This window comes from Panthera tigris, chromosome D1 (assembly GCF_018350195.1).
Source record: "Panthera tigris isolate Pti1 chromosome D1, P.tigris_Pti1_mat1.1, whole genome shotgun sequence".
Classification (NCBI taxonomy): Eukaryota; Metazoa; Chordata; class Mammalia; order Carnivora; family Felidae; genus Panthera; species Panthera tigris.
The window spans coordinates 53,169,637-53,194,421 of NC_056669.1; the positions used below are offsets into that span (position 1 = coordinate 53,169,637).

The 24,785-nt window shown below is 47.7% G+C and overlaps 1 protein-coding gene across 3 annotated transcripts in view; it reads left to right on the forward strand.

The window, feature by feature from the left end:
* Positions 1-24,785, forward strand: part of TENM4 (teneurin transmembrane protein 4) — a 597,404-nt gene that overhangs the window by 569,429 nt on the left and 3,190 nt on the right. For all 3 annotated transcript variants that reach the window (XM_042957496.1, XM_042957497.1, XM_042957498.1), the window contains 5 exons: positions 5,651-5,823; positions 10,976-11,211; positions 14,271-14,567; positions 16,013-17,627; positions 23,064-23,206. In XM_042957496.1, coding sequence (XP_042813430.1) covers positions 5,651-5,823; positions 10,976-11,211; positions 14,271-14,567; positions 16,013-17,627; positions 23,064-23,206 — 2,464 coding nt within the window. The remainder of the gene's footprint in view (positions 1-5,650; positions 5,824-10,975; positions 11,212-14,270; positions 14,568-16,012; positions 17,628-23,063; positions 23,207-24,785) is intronic.

Below are 24,785 nucleotides of genomic sequence, written 5' to 3' on the forward strand. Positions count from 1 at the left end.
TGAGATTTCCAAACACAATGTTTTCTATAACATAGTGATGAACACAAAGGTTTTTCCCTGAAACAGCATCACTTATGGGAAGCTTGATGAAAGAACACAGACTTTAAGGTCAGACAGACAGACTTGACTTTGAATCTATATTCCTCAAGTAGCTGTGTGATCTTAGACAAGTTATTTATTCTTTCTGAGCCTCAGCTTCACCAATTGTGAAATGACAACAATAATGCCTACCTCAAAGATGGTTATGGGCATAGTGCTTGGTACCTAAAAGGTAATCAATCTATGGGTATTTGTGAACTTTCCCTTCCTCATATGGAAGGGGTGAGGTGAAAGGGAAGAAATTCTTAGTTTTTCTTAATCCATATCTTGAAAAGCCAGTAATAATATCTACTCTTTATTATTCATTCATTCATTCATCTAAGAAATAAGTATTGAGTGCCTTTTATATTCTGCATAGTCTCCTAGGCATGAGAATACAGACAAGGTCCCTGTCCTCATAGAGCTTATATTATAGTTGGAAGAGACAGATAAATGACCAATAAACACATAAATAAGATAATATGTAATGAAAACAATAAAATCAGAAAATGTGGCCAAGATGGGAGGACTTATCTATTTAAAGGAAGGCCTGACTGAAGTGATAACATTTGAACTGAAATGTGAGTAATGAAAGGAACTAGCCATACAAAGATTGGAGGGAAGAGCATTCTCTGCCAAAGGAACACTAAGTGTGAGCACTCTGAGCCTGGATTGAACGTGGCATGTTTGGAGAATGGAAGCAGATGCAGTGGAACACAGGAAGTATGGAAGAGTAGAGTTCAAAGTGAAATTGGAAAGAGAAGCAGGAAAGAGTAGGTCCTTCAGCCAACATTCATTTACGTTATTGAACATCGACTACCTGCCAGGCACTCTTCTAAGTTCTGGGATACATTTGCGACCAAAGTCCCTTCTCCCATCAGGGAGTCGACATGGTGGGGAAGGCAGTCTCCTGTGGTCCTGCAGGCCCTGATGAAAAATTTGCATTTCATTTTAAGCATGTTACCTTATTTGAACTTCACAGTATCTTCCTGAGACAGGTGTTACTATCTTCATTTTATAGAGGAGAAAACAGAGGCTCCCAGAGGTTGTGTTATATAACCTGCCTGAAATCATGTCGTTTGTAGGGGGTTGATGGTTCACAGGAAAAGAGAACTGAGTGCCCATCCTCTAGGGTTATCATTCATTGCTGGCAAGTGTAGAGCCTGTATTCAAAGCCTAGAACGTCTGACTCCAAGGACTTCCCATATTAACACGTTCCTTCCTCTTGGTTAGAAAGAAAGAAATTTGCCAGTTCTTTAGAGCCAAAACAGACAGAACTAAGCCACTGTCCCAAAGTCACCCAATCGCAGGGCCAGGGTTTGAAGCAGCCACTTGGAATCCAGAGAGGGGGGAAAACTGTCCCAACTTGTCCAGTGGCGCTGTCTTTCTGTCAGCAGCTCTGTAGCAGGAAGAGAAAGGGCTCCACAGAGGGGGCGTGGCACCTAGGTGTTCAGGGTTCCCCGGACGGGCAGCTCCAGTTTTTCCCTGCAGAGCCAGAAACAGCGGTGTTCTGATGGGCTAATCACAGGTATTGATCAGGCAGCAGGGAGATCCAGTGGCATTTCCCAGGCTCTGGAAGGCACTGAAATGAATGAATAAGAGACAAGAAAATTCTATAAATTGGCTGTTCTATTTGATGTTCATTTAATTAAGACATTCGGTCCCTCTAATGGAAAATGTAAGGAGTGGAAATTACTGGTTTTCGGCCATCTCGTATAAAATGAAAACCAGATCTTGATGGCATGAGGCTTTTCATTGTATCTTCTTCAAGCTCAATTTAATTATGTATTACAGGCTACCTTCAATAATAATTACAATTGTCTGCCTTCATGCAAAGGCTCTTTCTGTCTTGGAGACCAGAGCTCTGGGGAGATGCCTATGGAGATTGCTGAAGTATCATTTAGTGAGAGTAGCTGTTTCTGTCTTTGTGTGCGTTCATCAGATGCTTGCCAGGTACCCACTGTGCATCAGGCCTCTGTCAAGTCCTACAGGAGATAGTGTGTATGTAAATGAATCATGTCTCCCCTTCCCCACAGAGCAACAAAGGGGGCCTCACATATCCAATTGTGCAGTCATTCATTTGTTCAACTAACATTCCCAGCCTGTCTGACACCACAGTCCTGTCCTGACTTAAGCACCCCAGGCTGAAGCAGGTGACAGCTTGTACGTGAGCTGTTACAGAACAGGGGACCCATTCTGTGATGCAGCTCTGCCAGTGTATTACTGGGAGAAGGGACAAGAGAGAAACCAGGGAAAGCTTTACGTGGTGTCATTGGAGCAAGGCCATATTAAAGCAGTATTGAAGTGACATGTGACCCCTAATCCATGATCTCCCTATCAATTGTTATTTGTAAGACTCTAAAACTCCTTTTTTTTTTTTAACATTTATTAATTTTTGAGAGAGTGTGAGCAGGAGAGGGGCAGAGAGAGAGGGAGACACAGAATCTGAAGCGGGCTCCAGGCTCCAAGCTGTCAGCACAGAGCCCAACGCAGGGCTCGAACTCACAAACCCCAAGATCATGACCTGAACCGAAGCCGGACACTTAACTGACTGAGCCACCCAGGCGCCCCTAAAACTCCTTGCTAAGTATCTTGCGTGATGTAATAAAATCTTTTGTATCCAGTTAGATCAGGAAATTAGATAGTCTGAGTAAGTCGTCTCAATAAAGAGTATGTACATGGATAACAGGTGTTCAGAGAACCAGACTAGAATAGCATATCCATCCCATAAACCTGTTGAACTGAAATGGGTCTTCCTGCCGATTTAAGGTAACTCAGGATCTGACAAGACTCAGAATACTCATAGCCCACAGACATAAGTACAGTGACCAGGGCTGAGCCAGTTTCTGGCGTGGGAGCAGGGTGGGTCTTGATTTTGAGCTCAGAAATTTGGGGTACCCTAGTAATATTTACTGTAAAGGTCTGGAGATTGATGTTGGCAGATGTCCTATATGTGAGACTTCCATAAATGCCAGTAATTTAAATTTTTTAATGTTTATTTTTGACAGAGAAAGAGAGAGAGGGAGAGAGAGAGAGACAGAGCACAAGTCGGGGAGGGGCAGAGAAAGAGGGAGACAGAATCTGAAGGAGGCTCCAGGCTCCAAGCTGTCAGCACAGAGCCTGACATGGGGCTTGAACTCACAAACCATGAGATCATGACCTGAGCTGAAGTCAGATGCTTAAGTGACTGAGCCACCCAGGTGCCCCAAATGCCAGTAATTTAAAAGGGCCTCTTCCCCCAAGATGGCCATGCTCATGACTTCTCTGTACATGGCAGTATCTGGGTTGTCACAGCACTTTGCTGATTATGAAAATAATCCATGGTCATTATTTTAAGATCTTTGGGATATAAAATGCCACCAGTAATTCTACCTCCCAGAGATAACCACTCTAAAAATCATACATTTTTGTACAATCCCTTCCTATTCAAATTTCCAGCAGCCATAAAGAGTTGAAAAGAAAACCGCCTCTCCTAGAGTTAAAGGGAGCAGAGCTCTGAGAGCATCTCCAGGAGAGAGAGGCTTTAGGACAAACTTCCAGATCTTCACCCCAAGACTCACCCTCCTTCCTAGCAGCAGTGTCTCAGAATCACCTCCTCACCCAGCTCTGAGGGGCACCTTACACCTGTGACCCTCCAATCCGGGCTTTAAGCCACATGGTCACCCTCCCCTAAGCCAGACTGACATTTTCTTACAAGACTCTGACTCCGTACTAAGGAAGAAAAATGAGAAATCGTGACAAGAAACAGTTTTCCAAAGCGCCAAAGGTACCTATAGGAGAGCCCAAGGACTGATACAGCCCACACCCTTGCCCAGCTGAGACCGAGACCAAGCCCAAGGTATGTGGTACAGATCTGTGTTGTTGCTATCCTGGAAAACGCTTGCATCCCCCTTCCTCGGGCCTCAGCAACAGAGAGATTCAATTTCCCCCAGAGTTAGTCTTGAATCAAGGACCTGGGTGATTCATGTAACCAGCACCTTTGTCTGTGGCAGACTGTCCCGGCCAGGGACTGTTGGCATTCAGCGTAAAGAGTCCCACGGTTAGTACCAGGCACAGGGACAGAAAGAGTTGGTAGAGGACACAATCCATGTAGCACCTATATCTGACCTTGGGCAAAAAATTGCTCAGCAAACACCTATCTGGTCTCACCTCCCAAGTCTCACCTGAAGCGGTCGAAGCAGCAGCACCTGAGGCATCAGGAAACCAGGTGCAGCTGGAGGATCATGGGAAGAGCCAGGACTGAGCTGAACTCTGGAGCCTTTCATTTCGCCAGCATCAAATCCCTCAGGGCCCAGAGGCCAGCTTCACGGCAATAGTGAGAGCAAAGCAGGGGAAAGAGTCCACCAGGGAGACACAAAACTGAACTCGCATGTGAGCTTCAGTACGACTAGAAGTCAGAAACACTAACATCTGGACGAAGAAGTTTTTTCCCATTCACGCACAGGTGCAAAAAGGCTATTATACCTACCTTTTTACACTTCAGCCTCCCGCAATTAAAAACTGTAACTGAGTGTTAAAAGCCTACTCCCTACCATCTCCCAACGACTTTGCCGCAGGTAGAGCACAACAACAGATGTTTGCAAACGGACGCTACAGAAATGCTCACTCAAGGCAGAGAAGCAAGTGGGACCCTGGAAGCAGATAAATCTGACTTTGACTTTTGACTCCACCACACTTATGATCTGTGTGACCTTGAGCAGGTGACTCGACTTTTCTGAACCTCCTCCAAAAAGGAGATCATTTATACCGTTTAGACTAGTTGCCAGGATTAAGGGAAAGGATGTATGAAAAGCACTATGCCTGATATGTTGTGGGTGTTCAGTAATGGTAGGCATTTCTTTCATTATTATCAGAGATGGAAAAGGGAATTAAGATTCAATTGTGATGCTTCAAAAAGATGCCAGCAGAGCAAAGCTGTGAGTCCTGACAACTGCAGATATATGCGTAACTGCTTGGTGCCTGACGTGAAATCTAGACGGGAAGAGGTTGCAAGAGCTCGTCTGTTAAGCCTCCTTATGTGGGAGCAGAGTCCTGGTTTGAATTCAGAGCCCCCTTTCTCCAGGGTCCGTAGCTTTGTAGGAAGCCCCATCTCTTGTGGTGTTCAGGAAAAGCCTGTATAACCATTTCTCTGGGTTTTGAGAGGGTTATTCAAGCATCACGTTTGACCCTGTCACCTCTGGGAGTGCCCTGGCTTTAAGACTTTGGGTCAGCAGCCTCAGATGACCGCCATCTTGTCACACCACACAGGTGGGTGTAAGTTTGGAGGCACAGGCCCCTGCCGCAGGTTCCTCGCAGTAATCCTGGGAGGGAGGCAGGGCAGGGGCTGTCATCTCTGCTTTATAGAATTAGCAGAGGAAGCCTCAGAGAGGTAAGTCCTCCACCTGCAGTCAGGTGTCAACCGGTAGAGTCCCTTCCTGGCAACTGTGTGCAAGGAGGTGTAGGAGACACGGCAATGTATCTAACCAGAGAGAAAAGCAGAACGTGCAAAACTGTGGCAGCAGGTGGAACTCGCCAAGTTCCGGCCATGGCACCATTATATTTCTGTTACTCAGAGCCACCCCTTGGTTTTCAGGTATGACAGCTTTGGCCGCCTGACAAATGTGACCTTCCCCACTGGCCAGGTGAGCAGTTTCCGAAGCGATACAGACAGCTCAGTGCATGTCCAGGTAGAGACCTCCAGCAAGGATGATGTCACCATAACCACCAACCTGTCTGCTTCCGGTGCCTTCTATACACTGCTGCAAGGTAAGCCGGCTGGGAGGCTTGGGGACTTTGAGGCAGGGGGGTGAAGAGACCCCTTTGGAAGAGGATGATACCAGAAACAAGCGGCTACTAGAGCCGGGCGGCTTTAGTAGCAGAGCATTACAACTGGTTTCTCTCTGTGTTGCATTCGAATGTGCAAAACACACCAGCCCGAGTCCTGTATATTCTCTCCCAGAAGCCTCAGAGTAACAGTCCCTTGTCTCATCCCATCATCATGAGAACAAAGGGTAGACAGTCCACTAGCTGCTAATCCAGATGCCCTCACTATTCCGCCATTCTAATGGCTCCCAGGTTAAAGGCTTGCTCTCACACTGGTGTGGGTGAGGACAAAGGACAATAATGATTGTGCCTAATCACGAAAGGGACCTAGGCATGGAGAAGTCCTCCCTGAAGCTCAGGTGAGAACAGTCCGTGCCTTCTCTAGGCTTCCACAGAGGAAAGACCCTTCTCGTCTGCGTTCATCAAGTAATCCCTGGTAGGAGTTGATCTTTGAGCTTTAGGGAAATCACAGTGATGAAATCTGGCTGCAGATTGTCTGCCTTGGTTGTCCTCATGGGAGGTGGTGACCCAGAGTGGAGTTCACAACTTCATTGGATCTAGTAAGCATGAAAAAAAGAAGAAGCTATCACTAGGGAGAGCCCTGATTTTTTTCACCACTCTCCTGATGGCTTTTTGTGCTCCCAAAAGCTTTGACACAAGTAGTAAAAAGAGGCTTGGGCTGGGAGTCACAGGCCCAGATTCTAGTCCTGACTCTGCCACCACATCATGGGGGCCTTTGATTTTCTCCTTGAGGAAACGAAAGCAAGTTGAAGCCTTGTTGAATGGTGTGAGGCAGTGCAAGGAGCAGAAAAAAAGCTCTGGAGTAGACAGACTGGGGGATCTCTGTGTCTACGGTTTCAGTTCCTACCTGTGTGAATTGGGTGGAGTCACTCTTCTCTGAGCCTCAGTCTCCGGGGCTGGGAAATGGGGCCGGATTACCGTAGCTGCCTCATAAGCGTTGCCCAGACAATCCCTTTACAGTGTACACAGAGTGCCCAACATGGGCCAGGCCCATAATACAACTCAGTAAGTTCTTGCTGGATTCATTAACTAATTATTTAATAACTGGCACTTGGATTTACCATAAGAAAATAACTGTATATTTCCACAACCGCTTCTACTCCCAAATGTAATACAGTGCCTTTAAAGAAGCTCAAAGAACAGTAGTGGTTCTCGGTCAGAAGAAAGAGAAGCAGTATCTTGCAGTTCCTTCCCCACCAGCACCTAGAGCAGTGGGTTGGGACACACTCACGGTGTTTATGCTCGGACTGAGTTATTGCCAGGAGAAGGTGCCGATTCCGAGCTAGCCAGGGCTCTGCCTGGCCGAGGACAGCAGGGCCACAGATTGTTCAGACATCTTGTCCCTCCCTGTGGTTAAGAACTGTCTTATCCCCTGCACACCTCTAAGCTGGCTTGCTGCATTTTTCTCAAAAGTTAATGCAGTCTTACTTATCTTTAGGCAACTTTTTTTTTTCCCATTCAAAAGTGCCACATTTCCTCACTTTTAAAATGTACCATCAATTCAATAGCAACTTTTCAGCTTGGGGAGGAGGGGAGACACACGGCTCAAAATTCATGCAAGGACTTAAGACACATTCCGATTTCACAAACACTGAAGTGGGAAAAGGAAAAACTCATCGGGGAATCCAGGAAATGTGGTACCTGTTTTTCCTCTTTGGTGCCTCTGCCAAGCTCCTCTCCTTCCCTCATACCAGGCTTGCATGTTCCGTTTTGCAACCACCTCAGTAGAGGCTTGGTAAAAAGTGTTTTCAGCTGCATCTTATGTCTGAGCTATGGGAAGAAATAAGGAGGAACCGCTAATGAGGAGCAGGCTTGGGAAGTCACAGCTCACATTAAATGGGGCTCGTTTGAGATGGGCCTCTACAAACACCATTCCATCCAAAGTCACCACTAATGGACATATGTGCATTCAGCAAGAAGCAGCTTTAAGAGATAAATGACACGGGCCTTTTCACTGTTCAAAAGAAGGAAAATACAGATGGCCAGTGAATAATGCATAGCCAAGTTTAAGGCAGATCTTAGAATTCTGCATGTGTGAGGAAGAAAAGGGGAAGGATGGAGGGGGGAGGGAGGGAGAGAGGGCGGGGCTGATCTGATGCCATTCTAACAGGGAAGACTTAGCCACAGTTTCCTACAAAACTACATCCGTTTTTTGTTTGTTTTTGTTTTTGCTTTTGTGTGTGTCTGTGGTTGTTTGTGGGGTTTTTTTGTTTTTGTTTTTTTTTTGGTTTTTTTTCTTTGCTTGACATACATAGCCTGGAATAGATCTAGTTCAATCCAGCAAATGTTTACTGAGCACGTACTCTAACGACAATGATAGCTAACATCTTGGAACACCTATCAAGTATAAAGTAGATGGTTAGTGTTTTACATTCATGTACCTACTCCCTCCTCACAACAACCCTATGAGGTATTATTAACATCTCCATTTTCCAAATGAAGACAGTTTAAGTCACTAAGAGGTTAAGTACCTTGTCCAAAGACACACGCCTGGTAGGGTATTTGGACCCAGACAAATAGAACCCATTCTCTTAAGCACTGATCTAAAGGCAATGGGGAGCTATTGAAGACCCATGATCAGTACTAGAAAAGTTCTCTATGACAGACGTGTGAAACGGGGCAGTAGAGGCTGAGGAGAGATGACAAGAGATCTCCATGGCAGTGACTAGTACAATGCTCGCACAGAAAACTAATAATAGCTCACTTTTACATAACACTCACTATATGCCAACCACCATTCTCAGCTCTTCATATTCGTTATCCCACCTAATGCTATGAGGTAAGAGTACAGTTTTCATCCCCAAGGTACAGATGAAGAACCAGAGGCATGGGAGATTAAGGAATTTGCCCAGGGTCTTGCAGCAAGAGAATGGTGGAGCTGGGACTCGAACCCTGGTAGCGTGGCTCTGAAGGCCATGCGTGCTCTTAGTCTCTGTGCAGCAGAACAGAGTGTAGACCCTGTACCCCTCAGTTGCCAGACCAGTAATGAGGCCCATCAAGAGGCTAAGGGAGGGGGAGGCATTTGTTGTGACCAAGGAACTGGGGAGGCTTCTGAGGAGAGGTGACAGTTCAGCATAGCCTTGAAGGGAGGACTTGGGCTAGAGTTTATTGAAGAGGGGCAGGTGTAGACAGAAGCAGCAGCTGAGGAAGGGCAAGAGGGGAAGGCTGCAGCACTAACTCAGGTGTTTCCAGTGTTAGAAAAGAATTGTGTGCATTTCACAACTGAAATTCGCTCTTCTCCAGAAGTTTCTTTGAGCTAAAGATCCTAATTAAAATATTTAAATCAGGTCTAAGATTTCAAAATCAGACATATTTTTTAAATCATTGGTTCATCTATGCACATATGTATGTATATGAAAATGACTTAAATATATATATGTGTATATATATGTACACATATATATACACATATATATACATATACGTATATACATATATATACACATATATGTACACATATATATACATATATATATATATATATATATATATACACATATATATTTGGAATTTTGTCAGCAACTTAAGTACTGGAGTTATTTTCACCTTGATGTAAAGAATAGTTAACTCTGGTGTGTACCAAGAACCTTAAAAATGTTCAACCCTGGGGCGCCTGGGTGGCTCAGTCGGTTGAGCGTCCGACCGGCTCAGGTCATGACTTCCTGGTCTATGAGTTCAAGCCCCGCGTCGGGCTCTGTGCTGACAGCTCAGAGCCTGGAGCCTGTTTCGGATTCTGTGTCTCCCTCTCTCTCTGCCCCTCCCCTGCTCATGCTCTGTCTCTCTCTGTCTCAAAAATAAATAAAACATTAAAAAATTAAAAAAAAAATGTTCAACCCTTTGTTCTAGTAATCCTAACAACCCAAAACGAAGACATTGATTTATCCAAAAAATATAGTTTTAATAGAGATATAATTCACATACTCTAAAATTCACCCTTTTAAAGTGTACAGTTCAGGGGCGTTTAGTATATTTACAAAGTTATGCAATTATTAATGCTGTCTAGTTCTGGAAAATGTTTACCACTCCCCCAAAAGAAAGCTTGTACCCATAAGTGCTCACTCCCCATTCCCCATTAGTGCCTTTCCCTCACTAATCTACCTGATGTGTTATTCTGGATATTTCATATAAAGGGAGTTATTGATACATTATGTGGTCTTTTGTGTCTGACTTCTTTCACTTAGCATAATGTTTACAATATGTTTATTTGCAGTGTCACTTTGTAATTATGAAAAGCTAGAAATAATCAGAATATCTACTTAAGGATGGGTTAGATAAATTATGGCATTTCCATATAGTGGAATACTGTACAGTCATTAGGGGAAACACTTAGGAGGGGGGCCAGGGTGGCTCAGTCAGTTGAGCGTCCAACTTTGGCTCAGGTCATGATCTCGTGGTTGGTGAGTTCAAGCCCTGTGTTGGCCTCTGTGCTGACAGCTCGGAGCCTGGAGCCTGCTTCAGATTCTGTGTCTCCCTCTCTCTCTGCCCCTCCCCCACTCTCTCTCTCTCTCTCTCTCTCTCTCTCTCAAAAATAAGCATTAAAAAAATTTTTAAAGAGAGAAACACTTAGGAAAAATATTCAATGATGTAATACAATGATCAGTGGCACACTATAAGCAATTACTTTATAAATGTATTCAGAAATATTCTTTTTTTAATGTTTATTTCTGAGAGAGAGACAGAGCATGAGCGGGAAAAGGGCAGAGAAAGAGGGAGACCCAGAATCCAAAGCAGGTTCCAGGCTCTGAGCTGTCCGCACAGAGCTAGATGCGGGAATCGAACTCATGACCTGAGCCTTAAGTCAGATGCTTAACTGACTGAGCCACCCAGGCGCCCCCAGAAATATTCTGAAGTCTAGGAGTATACAAAATATTTACAGTGGCTTTTTTTTTTGGTATTGTGATCATGGACGATCTCCCTATATCGTCCTAGTTTTCTTCAATGATAATGTTTCATTTCCATAGTCAGAAAAATAAACCCATTTAGAAGCCACACCCCTACCTCTGCTGTGCACACCCCTCCCTCCATCCTCAACCCTTCTGAGCAGAAATGGTCCCTCTCCTCTCCCGTCCCTCAGACCAGGTCCGCAACAGCTACTACATCGGGGCAGATGGCTCCCTGCGGCTGCTGCTGGCCAACGGCATGGAGGTGGCACTGCAGACAGAGCCCCATCTGCTGGCCGGCACAGTCAACCCCACTGTGGGCAAGCGGAACGTCACGCTGCCCATCGACAACGGCCTCAACCTGGTGGAGTGGCGGCAGCGCAAGGAGCAGGCGCGGGGCCAGGTCACCGTGTTCGGGCGCCGGCTGCGGGTGAGCAAGGCCTGCTTCAGGCGGGGCTCCGCCTCTGGGGGTGGCTGGGGCCCTAGCGGGAGAGAATGAGGACCGATCCGGAGAACTGAGTTCTGTTCTTGAAACTGGTCCTGGGGGAGAAAGTGTTCCTGGGCCCCCTGCCAAAGGAGGAAGGTAAAGTAGGCAAACCTCACTTAATAAGAAATCTCGAATCTCTCTTCCGTTGTGGCAAGATCACCGGCTTTGGTGTTAGGCCTGAGTTGGATTTCCAGCTTCTGTGATACCCGGACTGAATTTCAGCCCGTCCGTGATGCCATTTCATTCATCCGGAGCCTCAGTCTCATTCTCCAAAAAAAAAATGGGAAGGATGAATCAATTTTACAAGTTGCGACAAGAATTGGAAATAATATACAGAATGCCTCATACCGAGCTTTGCACACAGGAAGTGGTCAATAACCTACTCCTGTTGTTCCTGCTATTCTTACTACTATGTTCTTATTAATATCTAGCAGAATCCAGTTTGGCTATTTGGAACCTAAGCCACATCCTCCACTCCTTCCAGGCAGTTGTCCCCTTACTAAATGAGCAAAACGACCCCCAACCCCAGCTGTCCCTGCTGCCAGTGGGTTGGCATCTGTGGTCTGGCATTTCAGAGTGCTCTTCAGAATGTGGATGCCCTGAGCCAGCCCTTTCACTGCCTCACCCCCCATGTTTCTGCAGAGTGCTATTACCGCCCCCGCCCCCCAGGCCCGATTGCCCCACTTCTTTTCCCTCTAGCTTCAGAAAGGAAGGTGACAGGGAGCGTGAAAGCGAAGAAACCAGCCCGGTTCTGAGCACAGCTCCTTGCAGACCCCAGCTGCTCCGTAGGCACTGGCTGGGCTGAAGGGAACCACAGAACTGAGCGAGATTGTTGCTGACTCCTAAAAACCACAGAAGCATCCTCATGCCACACGGCTGGCGCTGTCTCGACACAGCCAATATCACACAACTAGAATCCACAAAACCAGCCTTCCTGTGTCTCCTCAACAGCCTAGAACTCTAGCAAAAATCGAAGTGGGAAAGAACCTTCCACTAGTTCCCTGAGGAAGGCCGTAAGTGTCTTTGTTCTCTGTGGCCCGCCACCATCTGCAGCCTCCCCGAGCCCCCTGTCTGAATTCTCCAGGAGCCCCCTCATGCACATCTAAGGCAGTGTGCTAAATGGAAAATTTGACCTTGGTTTGATTCCTGCCTGGGCCTGGCGTGTAGCCCTGAGCAACTCCTCTGAGTCTCAGACTCCTCTGCGGAAACAAGATAATATATTCCAAGTACCTAGCCCAATGCTGGTAGAACCCAGGTGCTCAATAAATGGCAGCGATTAGTGCTATTAGGATTTCCTCTCTGCAGTGTGAACTGGACCAAAAGTTTCCCAGGCTTTAATTGGTCCCTCTCCCAGCCTGAGATTAATGGTGCTCCAGTCCAGTGGCCGCATCTCCGCGTCCTCCCAAAATAAATGGCCACCCACAGTGACGGCATGTGGAATTAGAATGTTATCCGGGTGCGCCTCCCCATAATGGAGCTCATTTTTTATACAACTGGGAACTTTTTTAATAAAGAAAGATGTAAAATAATCTCATTGCTGCCACTGCCAAGCACAGGAAGCATTAGGCGGTTCCCCAGTGAGCTGCTTAATTCAATTTTATTAATTTTGCCACAGAGGTGTAGCTCGCCTTCCCTAGGGGCCCTCCAGGGGTGGCAGGGGGGGCAGCTGGCTGGGTGGCAGCTCCTTGGGAGGAGTCACAGGGGACCCTGCAAAAGATGCCTTAAAATGGCCCCCATCATTGTTGGTGGTGCAGACCCTGAATCTTCCTTTGCCCTCCCGGCAAAGAACACAGCTCCAGTCTCCGGTGCCTCCGATTTTTCACGGGAATTGTCTGCCACACTGTTTTTGCTCTGCAATTGTATTTGATTACCCCTGGGAAGGCAACCTTATTATAAGCAGGCCATTCACAGCTAAAGTTGTCCCAGCATCATCATTATAAATCCTTATTTTCAAGGTTTGAGAATTTGTTTGGAGGAAAGGGGGAGACACACACGTCTCTACGTTCTCTGAGAATGCGATCCTTTGCTGCCATTTAATGGAAATAATTACATTCATTAATTCAGTACCTTCTATATGCCCAGAACTCTGTTTGGTAATCTACTCAGGCTTCTTCAGTCCTCACAATAGCCCTGTTGTTTCACAGAGGAAGAAATTGAGACTCGGACAGGGAATGGCACTTGCCCAAGGTCACACAGATAAATTGGCCACAGAATCGAGCCTGGAATCCTGACCTTAATTCCTAGACCTGAGCCTTTTTTACCACCCAGGGTCCTAGAGGGCCTTTCATTACCTCAGTCCACATGTGCGGTTTTGTATCATATGACCTACATCATCTACTTTCCTCTTGTGTTTCCCTTACTACATGTCAGACTTAACCAGTGACCAATGGAAGAGTCGGAAAATGTGCCCAAATGTCCTATAAGGCCATGTGCCAATTAGAGGGGACACAGCATTTTAGCTTTGGAGTACCTGGCAATGTTTCAGGGGCAAGCGATGCCTAAAGGGTGGATCCAAATACAGAAGTAGGCCTCAAAGTATATATCTTTATTAAACTATGAAAAACCCTGACTTACCTCTACCCTTGCGGGAACCCTGTATTCCTGACTCTGGAAGGAAATTGAATTGTGTGCTGACCTAGCAGCCCAGCTGACCTAGCAAGGGGATCTGGACCCACTTGGCCTCTCCCTTTTTAGGAGAGAGTCAAGAAGGAGCTGCCTTTTTGTCCCCATTAGAAGTATGACATTAGGATATCACACGGATCGTCTTCAGGACCAGCTAATATTTGCTCAATACCTGCACTGCCTTTATTTTCACAACAGCCCTATGTAATTAGCATTCCCATTTTACAGATGATGAAGCTTCATAGAACTGGCAGGAGATAGAGCCAGGACCCAAACCCCGTCTGTTGACACCCATGACCTGTGCTGCCTCCTCTAATCAGGACCTTCTCACATCAAAGTCTTCAATGTCCAGATTAACTCTGTCTTTCCTCCTACTCCAGGTTCACAACCGGAACCTCCTGTCCCTGGACTTTGACCGTGTGACCCGCACAGAGAAGATCTATGATGACCACCGCAAGTTCACCCTCCGGATCCTGTACGACCAGGCAGGGCGGCCCAGCCTCTGGTCACCCAGCAGCAGGCTGAATGGTGTCAATGTGACATACTCCCCAGGGGGCCATATCGCTGGTGTCCAGAGAGGCATCATGTCTGAGAGGATGGAATACGACCAGGCGGGTCGCATCACATCCAGGATCTTTGCTGATGGGAAGACGTGGACCTACACATACTTAGAGAAGGCAGGTGTCCATCCCCCCCACCCCCACCACCACTGGCCTTGCCATTTAGAAGACCATTGTGTCATGGCTCAACCCATGGCCAGGCCCAGCTTGCTGCCCTCAGCGGGATAGATTGGACCCATGTGGTCTCCAAAAGAAAACAGAAAAATCTGCAATAGAGGGCTGGGGAGCCCGAGAGGCATCTGGGTGGATCGTGGTGGTGGTGTGGCAGGTGGGGGTCCTGGGGCAGGAGAATGTTAAAGGCCCACATGAGAGACTGGAACTGGGGGCAGGCCCAACACTAACTGGTCCTACAGAGCAGGACTGAGGGCCGAGACCCAGGCAGGGGTCTGCTCCCAGGTCTGGGGCACACAGTGTGATCTGGTCACAGAGAATAGGGCAGAGACCTAGGGATCAGTACCTGGGCAGGAGGTGATTAATCCTGAGCTTCCAGTGGTGGGCATGGCCTTCGTAAATCCGTTCTGCTTCAGGTTAGGATTTATTTCATCCCAGGGGCTAAGAATCAGAAAAGCCCTGAAAGCAAAAGTTGGTCCCAAATCAGAGAAAATTTAGCTTTGCTGCCTAGCTTCCTTTAGGTATGTTATCTGCTGACTTATTCCTGTAAAAGAGCCTGCACTTCATGCCCCGGTTCTGGTACCCACGTCTTTACTTTGTTTCCTGCTCACGGTCACCTGTCCAGGGTCTGGGCTGTGCTTGTTTTGTGCTCAGTCTTCCCCACCGTGTGCTGGGTGAGCATCTCTAAGCAATGTTCTGTGGTGGTGCTAAGAGAGACGTTGGAGGTCATCCGACGTAGTGAAAAACCCAACCCAGAGGGGGAAAGAACCTTCCTGGGGCCATGCAACAAGCCATTGTTAGGAATCAGGTTTCCCTGTTGCCATCACAGTCCACCCCAGCCCAGGGTGGGCATATGACCTGTTCCTGCATAAAGCCTTAAATGCCCTTCTCAGATGCATTCTTTATCCTGTGGGCCACAGGGAGCCAACAGAAGTTGTGTAGCAGGCAGTAGATACTGTCAGGCTGTGTTTTAGGAAAATCATTCTTGCTTGAGTAGGAACATTGATTTGAGAAGGAATCTGAAGGAAGGAAGCCAGGAGAGAGGCTGTTGCAAATCCTTCTAGCCAGTGCTCCCAACCTTTCTCACACACCATCACCCACAAAATCATCATTTTTGTACCACACAAAGGGACAAGCAGACAAGGCTGCTCACCATGGCAAGACAGATGGCCTGAGTGCCAGGGCCAAGGGCTGAGAGAAATCCTTATCTTACCCATTTGTACCCCACTGCAGTACCCTATGGCACATTGTTTAGAAGGCTGTGGTTTGGGCCTCACTTAGGACAACCACCAGTTCCCTTGGCTTTTCATTCATCTCCTTTAAGTCTTAAGTGCACAGACTTCCCCTGCATGCACCCCCCTACTCTTACTTCTGTGTTCCTTTCCCTCCAGTCCATGGTACTGCTCCTCCACAGCCAGCGGCAATACATCTTTGAGTTCGACAAGAATGACCGCCTCTCTTCTGTGACCATGCCCAACGTGGCCCGGCAGACGCTAGAGACCATTCGCTCAGTGGGCTACTACAGGAACATCTACCAGCCCCCTGAAGGCAATGCCTCGGTCATCCAGGACTTCACTGAGGATGGGCACCTCCTCCACACCTTCTACCTGGGCACCGGCCGCAGGGTCATATACAAGTATGGCAAACTGTCAAAGCTAGCCGAGATGCTGTATGACACCACCAAGGTGAGCTTCACCTATGACGAGACAGCAGGCATGCTGAAGACCATCAACCTACAGAATGAGGGCTTCACCTGCACCATCCGCTACCGTCAAATTGGTCCTCTGATCGACCGCCAGATCTTCCGCTTCACCGAGGAAGGCATGGTCAATGCTCGTTTTGACTATAACTATGACAACAGTTTCCGGGTGACCAGCATGCAGGCTGTGATCAATGAGACCCCGCTGCCCATCGATCTCTATCGCTATGATGATGTGTCAGGGAAGACAGAGCAGTTTGGGAAGTTTGGTGTCATCTACTATGACATTAACCAGATCATCACTACAGCGGTCATGACCCACACCAAACACTTTGACGCATACGGCCGGATGAAGGAAGTGCAATATGAGATTTTCCGCTCACTCATGTACTGGATGACCGTCCAGTATGATAACATGGGGCGGGTAGTGAAGAAGGAGCTGAAGGTGGGACCCTATGCCAATACCACCCGCTACTCCTATGAGTACGACGCTGATGGCCAACTACAGACGGTCTCCATCAATGACAAGCCGCTCTGGCGCTACAGCTATGACCTCAATGGGAACCTGCACTTACTGAGCCCTGGGAACAGTGCACGGCTCACCCCGCTAAGGTATGACCTCCGTGACCGCATCACTAGGCTGGGTGATGTGCAGTACAAGATGGACGAGGATGGCTTCCTGAGGCAGCGGGGCGGGGACGTCTTTGAGTACAACTCAGCTGGCCTGCTCATCAAGGCCTACAACCGGGCCGGTGGCTGGAGCGTCAGGTACCGTTACGATGGCCTGGGGCGGCGGGTGTCCAGCAAGAGTAGCCACAGCCACCACCTGCAGTTCTTCTACGCAGACCTGACCAACCCCACCAAGGTCACCCACCTTTACAACCACTCCAGCTCCGAGATCACCTCCCTCTACTATGATCTGCAAGGGCACCTCTTCGCCATGGAGCTGAGCAGCGGTGATGAGTTTTACATAGCTTGTGACAACATCGGGACCCCTCTTGCTGTCTTCAGTGGAACAGGTTTGATGATCAAGCAGATTCTATACACTGCCTATGGAGAGATCTACATGGACACCAACCCCAACTTTCAGATCATCATCGGCTACCATGGTGGCCTCTACGATCCACTCACCAAGCTCATCCACATGGGCCGGCGGGATTACGATGTGCTGGCTGGTCGTTGGACTAGCCCAGACCACGAGTTGTGGAAACACCTTACTAGCAGCAACATCATGCCTTTCAATCTCTACATGTTTAAAAACAACAACCCCATCAGCAACTCTCAGGACATCAAGTGCTTCATGACAGGTGAGGATGAGGGCTCATTCGGAGGACAGGACTGTTGTTCTGGTCCTCTGACAGGACGGTCTTCCTTGAGAAAGCTGGTAGTTGGGTCACAGGAAACACTGGCTTTCCTTAGGACAGCAATTTTCAAAGTAGATTTTAAGAAACACTACTTGAGAGAAATGCCCTGGAAAAACTGGTACTGGCCTCAAATTGATTTGACAGGGCAACTACCATTCTTAAATTTTCATAATACATTGCAGCTTATGAAAGTCTCTGAGAAGTCCTCTGGTAAAGAGAACTGTTTAACACAGTTACCCACTATTTCTAAAACATCTGACCACGAAACCCCTTTACCCACAGTTTCTCAAGCATTTGAGCATGAAACCCCTTTTTTTCACCATGAAATCCTAGTGCTTCACTGGATGCATCCCTGAAAATGCACTTTGGAAGTTTCTGACCCAGAGATCAGGCTGACTATGAGTCCCCAATAAGGTGGGTGAAGGTATAGCTAAAGAAAAAAAAAATCAATTTTCTCATTCGGGATAATGTAATGGACAGTTCAGAATTTGGACACAGAACTGCTGAAGGATGCACCATTTCTAAGTTATGGACAGTCACAGAAATTACTTAACTTCCCTTAATTCCAGTTTGCTGACCTGTAAATTAAAGTGAGGGGGCACCTGGGTGGTTCAGTCAGTTAAGCATCCAACTCTTGATCTCAGTTCGGGTCTTGATCTCACGGTTCTAAGTTCAAGCCCCACACTGGGTTCCACTCTGGGCATGAAGCCTACGTAAGTAAGTAAGTAAGTAAGTAAATAAATAAATAAATAAATAAATAAATGTTAGAATGTCTACTGACACTGATAAGTATGCATGTTGTAAATCCTAGAGCATCCACTAGAAAAGAAAGCAGAGGCATAGCTAATTAGTCACTAGTGGAAATAAAATGTAGACTAAAAAAATATTCAATCCAAAGAGGGTAGGAAGAGGGGAGAAAGGGAGAGGATGGACAAGTAGGAAAAAAAACAAAACAAAACCCTGCTAGGATGGTTGCAAGGGTGAAATGAGATACATTTTATAACCTGCCTAGCACAGTGCCTGGCTCATGTAAGGTTCCCTTACCTCGACCCTGACTTAAAAAGTGAGCTTTGTTTTCCACCGCTGTGAAACCAACTGGAATATAAATGTTCACACGTGCCAGAAATGTCTTCAGCAGCCACAGTCCACCCAGCAAAGCAGCCACTCCCAGACCTCAGCCACAGAAGACCTCAAGAGTCAGAGCAGCTATGGGGATTCAGGTCTGGATAAAACCAGCGCTTTTTATAAAAGAGAGTTTGCAGTGGGCAAAAATTGGGCACGCCCCAACTTGCAAACCTGGTCGTTTCCTTCTCTTTCTCCTGTGACACAACCCTGCGCCCCCTATTTTAAGGCAGTTTCATTTTCGTTCAACAAGTGCCTCCTGGGTGCAGCCACTGTTTTCGGCCTGAGGGGATGGGATACAAAGATGATCCCTGCCCTCCAGGAATTTACACTGCAAGGGAGACACAGACAGCAGTGAGGGGCCCAGGATGAAAGTTTGCACTGATGGCCGTTGATACACAGGACGCACAGCCGGCTGTGCCCAGGGAGCAGTTCATCCTTGAGGCCCACTTCTGAGTGGACATTCCTCAGGTAATGGGGAGAAAGGCAACCCAAGCAGAGGGGACTGCGTTTACAGAAGTGCAGAGAGGGCAACAGGTACAGCTCACATGAGCGCCCCGTAGGGATGTGGCTTCCTAGCTCCCAAACCTGGTGGCCTGGTCTGGACCCTGCTGCTGCTGACACTGACTGGAGGATTCTTTCCGGGAAGAATTCCAGGTGGTCATGTTGGGAGCAGGCATCCCATGCGTGAGGAAGAAGAGTGGGCGCGGTGGTGGGTGGGTGTGATGAAAGCGGACTTGGGGCCTGTGGTGAACAGGAATAGCCCAACAAGGTCTCACTATGCTCAACTTGCTGGCAGTCCAAGAAAACTTAACAGATTTAGAAAACATTTCCATTATGTCTGTGTACATTAAGCACACCCCCTGCTCATCCTGCAGTGAGTTTCTTTCGAGGTATCTTGGCAGGTTACTTACTGTAGCTGGAAAAACAAAAAAAAAATGGTACAGAAAAACATTCTGTTACTACAAACCAAGATCCCACTAATTCTCACTAAACCGTTTAGCTTCCATGCGAGCTACGTACAACCTCACTCACATCCAGCAATGACACCAATAAAAAGGAGCATACGCTCCAAATGGATAGGCTGAGGTCACATGACAAACCCTGAACCAAGCACTGTGGCTGGGGAGAGAAAACGCACTGAGTGGCTTAGCCTAGGTGACATGCTCCATTGCTGAACCCCTAGGTGGAGTCAGCCTCCCTAAAACTACACGGATACCCCAAAAGGAAGAGTGAGAAGGCAGAATGGGATGCTAGGAAGGCAACCAAAAAATACCCACCAAGGATCCATCCCATACACTATTGCACTAACCCTCACCTGAAGCCAGTGAGATGGGGATCACTGACTCCATTCTCAGAGGAGGAAAGTGAAGGTCAGAGCCATAAAGTAACTGACCTACTGAGAAGTGGCAGGGCTAGGGGTAGAACTCTGCTCTAACTCCAGAATCCTCATTCTTGGAATGAAATGCACTCTGTAATGTGCCCACATAAGAAAGGATTGTTAATTCATCGCTGTCCCAGGTGGCTACACTGATGTCTGGGGCGGATGGGTAAAAAGGGGCTTTTTAACTTGACAGAAATTTCTAACTCTGATGTCATAAAAAGGAAGAGTAAAATTCCCAACTTTTCAGAAAAGTGCCATAGGGGAAAAAAAAAAACAATGAATAAATCGATTTTCAGCATTTTTCCTAAAGGCATAGTGAGAAATATTCCTACCTTCCATCACTTATGATTAAGGCCCAGCCCTCTTTTCAGCCCCCCAGTTTCCTGGGAATCTGCAGTAATCCTGATAGAAGTTTTCCTTTCCAACTACAAATTCAGATGCAGGTTCTCAGCCTCAGGCCAAATGGCTTCATGGGGGATTTTTTCCCCCCCTGTTCTGTTTGTTTTAATTTCCTAAAAACCATCTGCCACGATTCATAGAATCAGAGATTCTCAAAAACTCAGTGAAGAAAGGGACTTTGGAGGCAAGCTAGCCCAAGTGCCTCATGTTACAAATGAGGAAATGGAGGTCCAGTGACGTGGGGGTCTGGGTTTGAAAAAGCTCAGAAAACTTTCTATGAGCCAGGAACCGAGCTGGACACTTTAGAATATAGGAAACCCAGTCATTCGTGTAACAAGCTTAGAACAGTTGCTGCTGTATGATGGCTGCCCAAAGTGGTAACACTATTATTCTTTCCATGGCTTGGTGAAAACCATTTCTACCATCAGTTTGTAGATAGGGAAACTGAATCTCAGAGAGGTTAAGGAAACGGTCCAAGTTCACACAGTGTGCAACTTGGGGAGCCTGAATTTGAACATGGGTTTAGTCTTGCCTCACCATGTTCTTTTCCTTCCACGACCTTCCTAGAAGTAGAACCTGGGTTTCTACGCCACCCTTCCTATCTTCCTCCACCCTGGTACCTCCATGTTTCACACCCAAGAGAGCGGGGCTCCAGGGCATCCAAAAAACAAAAAAAAACAAAGGCAAACTTGAGGTCCTTGAATGAGAAGACAGCACAGGATGCAGCAGTGGCAGGGACACAGTTGTCAACCCCCAAAGGACATCCCCATCGCTGGAATGGCTTCAGTGGGTGGTAGGGGAAGACAGCTGCACCAGTGCCTGGACCCTAAGCAGGGCCTCCCTGACTAGAGACATGTCTCATTTGGAAGAAGGCAAAAGCAGGCCTGGATGCCCATAGCCCAGGACTGCCAGCTCTGAGGCTCAACTCCACCCCCCACCCCACCCCTTCCCCAGACTTTGGATTCTGAGTCTCTGCTCAACAAATGCTTTAGCATCTTCAACTGCCTCTTCTCAAGGAAGGCCGAGCCACGCTGGGACACAGGCTGGCTGTCACTCTCCTACAGGCACCCAGTTAACTCCTACCTGCCATCCCAGGCTTCTCCTGCGCTAGCCACAATTTTTCTTTCTGGTTCTCTCTCTGCCTTGCTGAACTGCTCTCCGCTTACCTGAACACTCCCCACACTCACCTGCCCTCTCCAGGCCTTGCCTTGCACACGGTCTTTGCCTGAAGTGCCCCCTTTATCTCTGCTGAAGCCTGACAAAAGGTACACAGCTTTCAGTGTCTGCCTTAAAGGCCACCTTCTTTGTGAAGACTTGTCAGCCTGTCCAACTGAAAGACTTCTGCCCTCCTCTCATCTTTTTTCTTGTGTCAAAGTTTTGCATGCCTCTGTGTCATCTCCCCTTCAGGGTTCTGAGTGCACAAGGTGAGGGTCGGAGTAACACAGTGCTGGGCACACGAAACGCTCTCAGCAACATTGGGCCTAGTAACAGATGACACTTTATCCATCCTCTTGCTTTCCCTTACGTCTTGGCTTCCTGATTCTGTTCTTCAGTGAGCCAAAGGCTCATGGGAAAGTCCTCTCTATCCCTATACCTAATATTCTATAATTAGTAACCCCCCAAGAATGTTGTAAAATCGATGAAACCAATGCCTATGGCGCTAGATCCTCAAGCCCACTATTTTTTTTAATGTTTGTTTATTTTCAGAGAGCACGCATGTGAGTGGGGGAGGGGAAGAGAGAGAGGGAGACAGAGGATCCAAAGTGGGCTCTGTGAGGATAGCAGAGAGCCTGATGCAGGGGCTGAAACTCATGAATGATGGGATCATGACCTGAGCCAAAGTCGGACGCTTAACCAACTGAGCCACCCAGGTGTCCCCTCAAGCCCAGTATTAAAGATTGGAAAATGAAGGCACAGGGAGATTAAATGACTTCCTTAGCATCACTTAGCAGAGTAAATGAAAGGTAGACTCAGGGTGGGGGGGGGGGGACTCTTTGATGATTGGTAGAGGCCATCTTGCTGTTTGGGAGAAGAGGGAGGGCTTGTTTTTAAATGGAATTTCTCTTTGAAAGTCATTCACTTAAATCTTTCCTTTGGGTGCAGTTGTCCTCTGCAAGTGTTTCCTCCTGATGCAGGGGGTGGGTGTGCATCATCTACCCCCCACCCCAGTCCCCCCGGGTTTGAATCCAAAGAGGTTTAAGTGACAGGGGAGTCTGGAAACCTAGGTTCTACTGAAGTCACAGCTCTCTTAGATACATATCTAGGAGAGGAACAATGGTCCAAAGAGTATGTGCGGCTTTAATAACCATGAAACAGTTTTCCAAAGTGTTTGTAACTGTTGATGTCCCACTTGTGACACCCCCCACCCTCACCCCCCCCCCCACTGCTGTCTCACTCTGGGCCACTTTATTGGGATATGTCACCTCTGAGGTCCACTCACTCCACAAGGACATTTCTGCTTCTCTCCCACCCAGATGTCAACAGCTGGCTCCTCACCTTTGGATTCCAGCTGCACAATGTGATTCCTGGCTACCCCAAGCCAGACATGGACGCCATGGAACCATCCTACGAGCTCGTCCACACACAGATGAAAACTCAGGAGTGGGACAACAGCAAGGTAATCTGCGCACACACGGCCACCCACCCTCAGGCCAGGCAGACCTTATGGGAGTGGCTCCTACAAAGCTTTTCAGGAAAGCATGGGCCCTTGACGGAAGCTGACGTGGTGCAGCCACAGTGCCTGCCAGAAGCTGTTCAGGAAATCTGTAGTAACCACTGGCAAGCCACTGTGGACCCAGCTGTAACAGAACACAGACCCCCACAAGCTCTATTAAGTTTTCTCTGATACGAGGAGTTTGGAATTCCACAAAAACAATGAGCCTTTGTCACTGCCCAGAGCAAAAGGGCAAGGAGGGAGGGTGTGTTCTAAATACAAGTGTGACATTTTCTGAGCACCTCCGTTCACCTGCACCTGCCTGAGGTATTCTACACAAGTTAACACACACATATCCCCTGGTATTACTGTTGGCATTTTACAGGTTTAATGCCTGAGGCTTTCCAGTGCCACACAAGCAAGGAAGGGGTAGACTGGGATTCACACCCGGATCTGTCTGTAAGGTGTTCAAAAAAATGTTACCTTGTCCTGTGTGCCTTTTATGGCCTGGTTTTAAAGACTCACAGAATTATATAGCTGTGAAGGTCCTTAAAAACCCCTCTACCCCACCCCTCACTTCAGGCATCCCCTTTTCGCCCCCTCCCCCACTTTATAATGTAAGTACTAGGAGCTGCCTCTTCCAGACCCCACGCTGCACCCCGTGAATGCAGGCACGAATCAGGCGGAGACCAGGCCTTCTGGGGATCCCTGTCCAGAGGGAGAGCAGCGTTGTTAGATGGCACACTGCTGACAGCCAGAAACTTGCATATCCGTGTGTCTTACTCCAGCCTGATTCCCTTCCTCCTCGGCTCAGCTGCCTCCGTCCTCTAGACTCTGGAGAACATGATTCTGCACGTCTAGGTCCTAGCAGTACCCCATATTCTCCCCTGCAGAGCACTTACCACACCTGTATCCCCACTGGACTATGAGCCCCAAGAAGGCAAATAAATCCTGGGTCTTCTTCGGTACCCAGTGTGCTGCCCTTTTGCTGAATGCACAGATGGTTGAAAGAAGTACACAACCCTGTGTGAGGTAGGCATTCTTCCTCATTTTACAGATGAGGAGACCAGAGCTCAGAGAGAAACTTGCTCAAGGTCACTCAGCAGGAAAGGCGATGAGAACCCAGTGTGTCTGACCACAAAGCCTGGCCCCTTTCTGCTGTTCTGTGCCGCTGTAGCCCTGCCCTCTGCCTGGCTCAATCCCCACTGTCCACCCCCCCCCCCCCAGCTGACCTGGCTGATTCCACAGCAGCCCAGCTGCTCCCCACCTCCCCCCACCCCCGCCAGCTTCCCTTCCCCCCGACGCAGAGCCCCAGTCTCTGACGGCCTGTTTGCCAACCTCGCCCGTCAATGAATTATTGATTTCTGCCCTTGGCAAGCATCGAAGATCTGTGTTGTTGAGCACTCCAGCTTTCGTGAAACTCTAGGAAATAATTGTTCACAGACAGGGTTCTATTAATTATAAAGAGGACTTAATTTCAGTGAGAAGCCGATAGGCCTGTTTCTAAAGCCATTTCCCTGAGTTGCTGGTTAAGCCCTGGAGC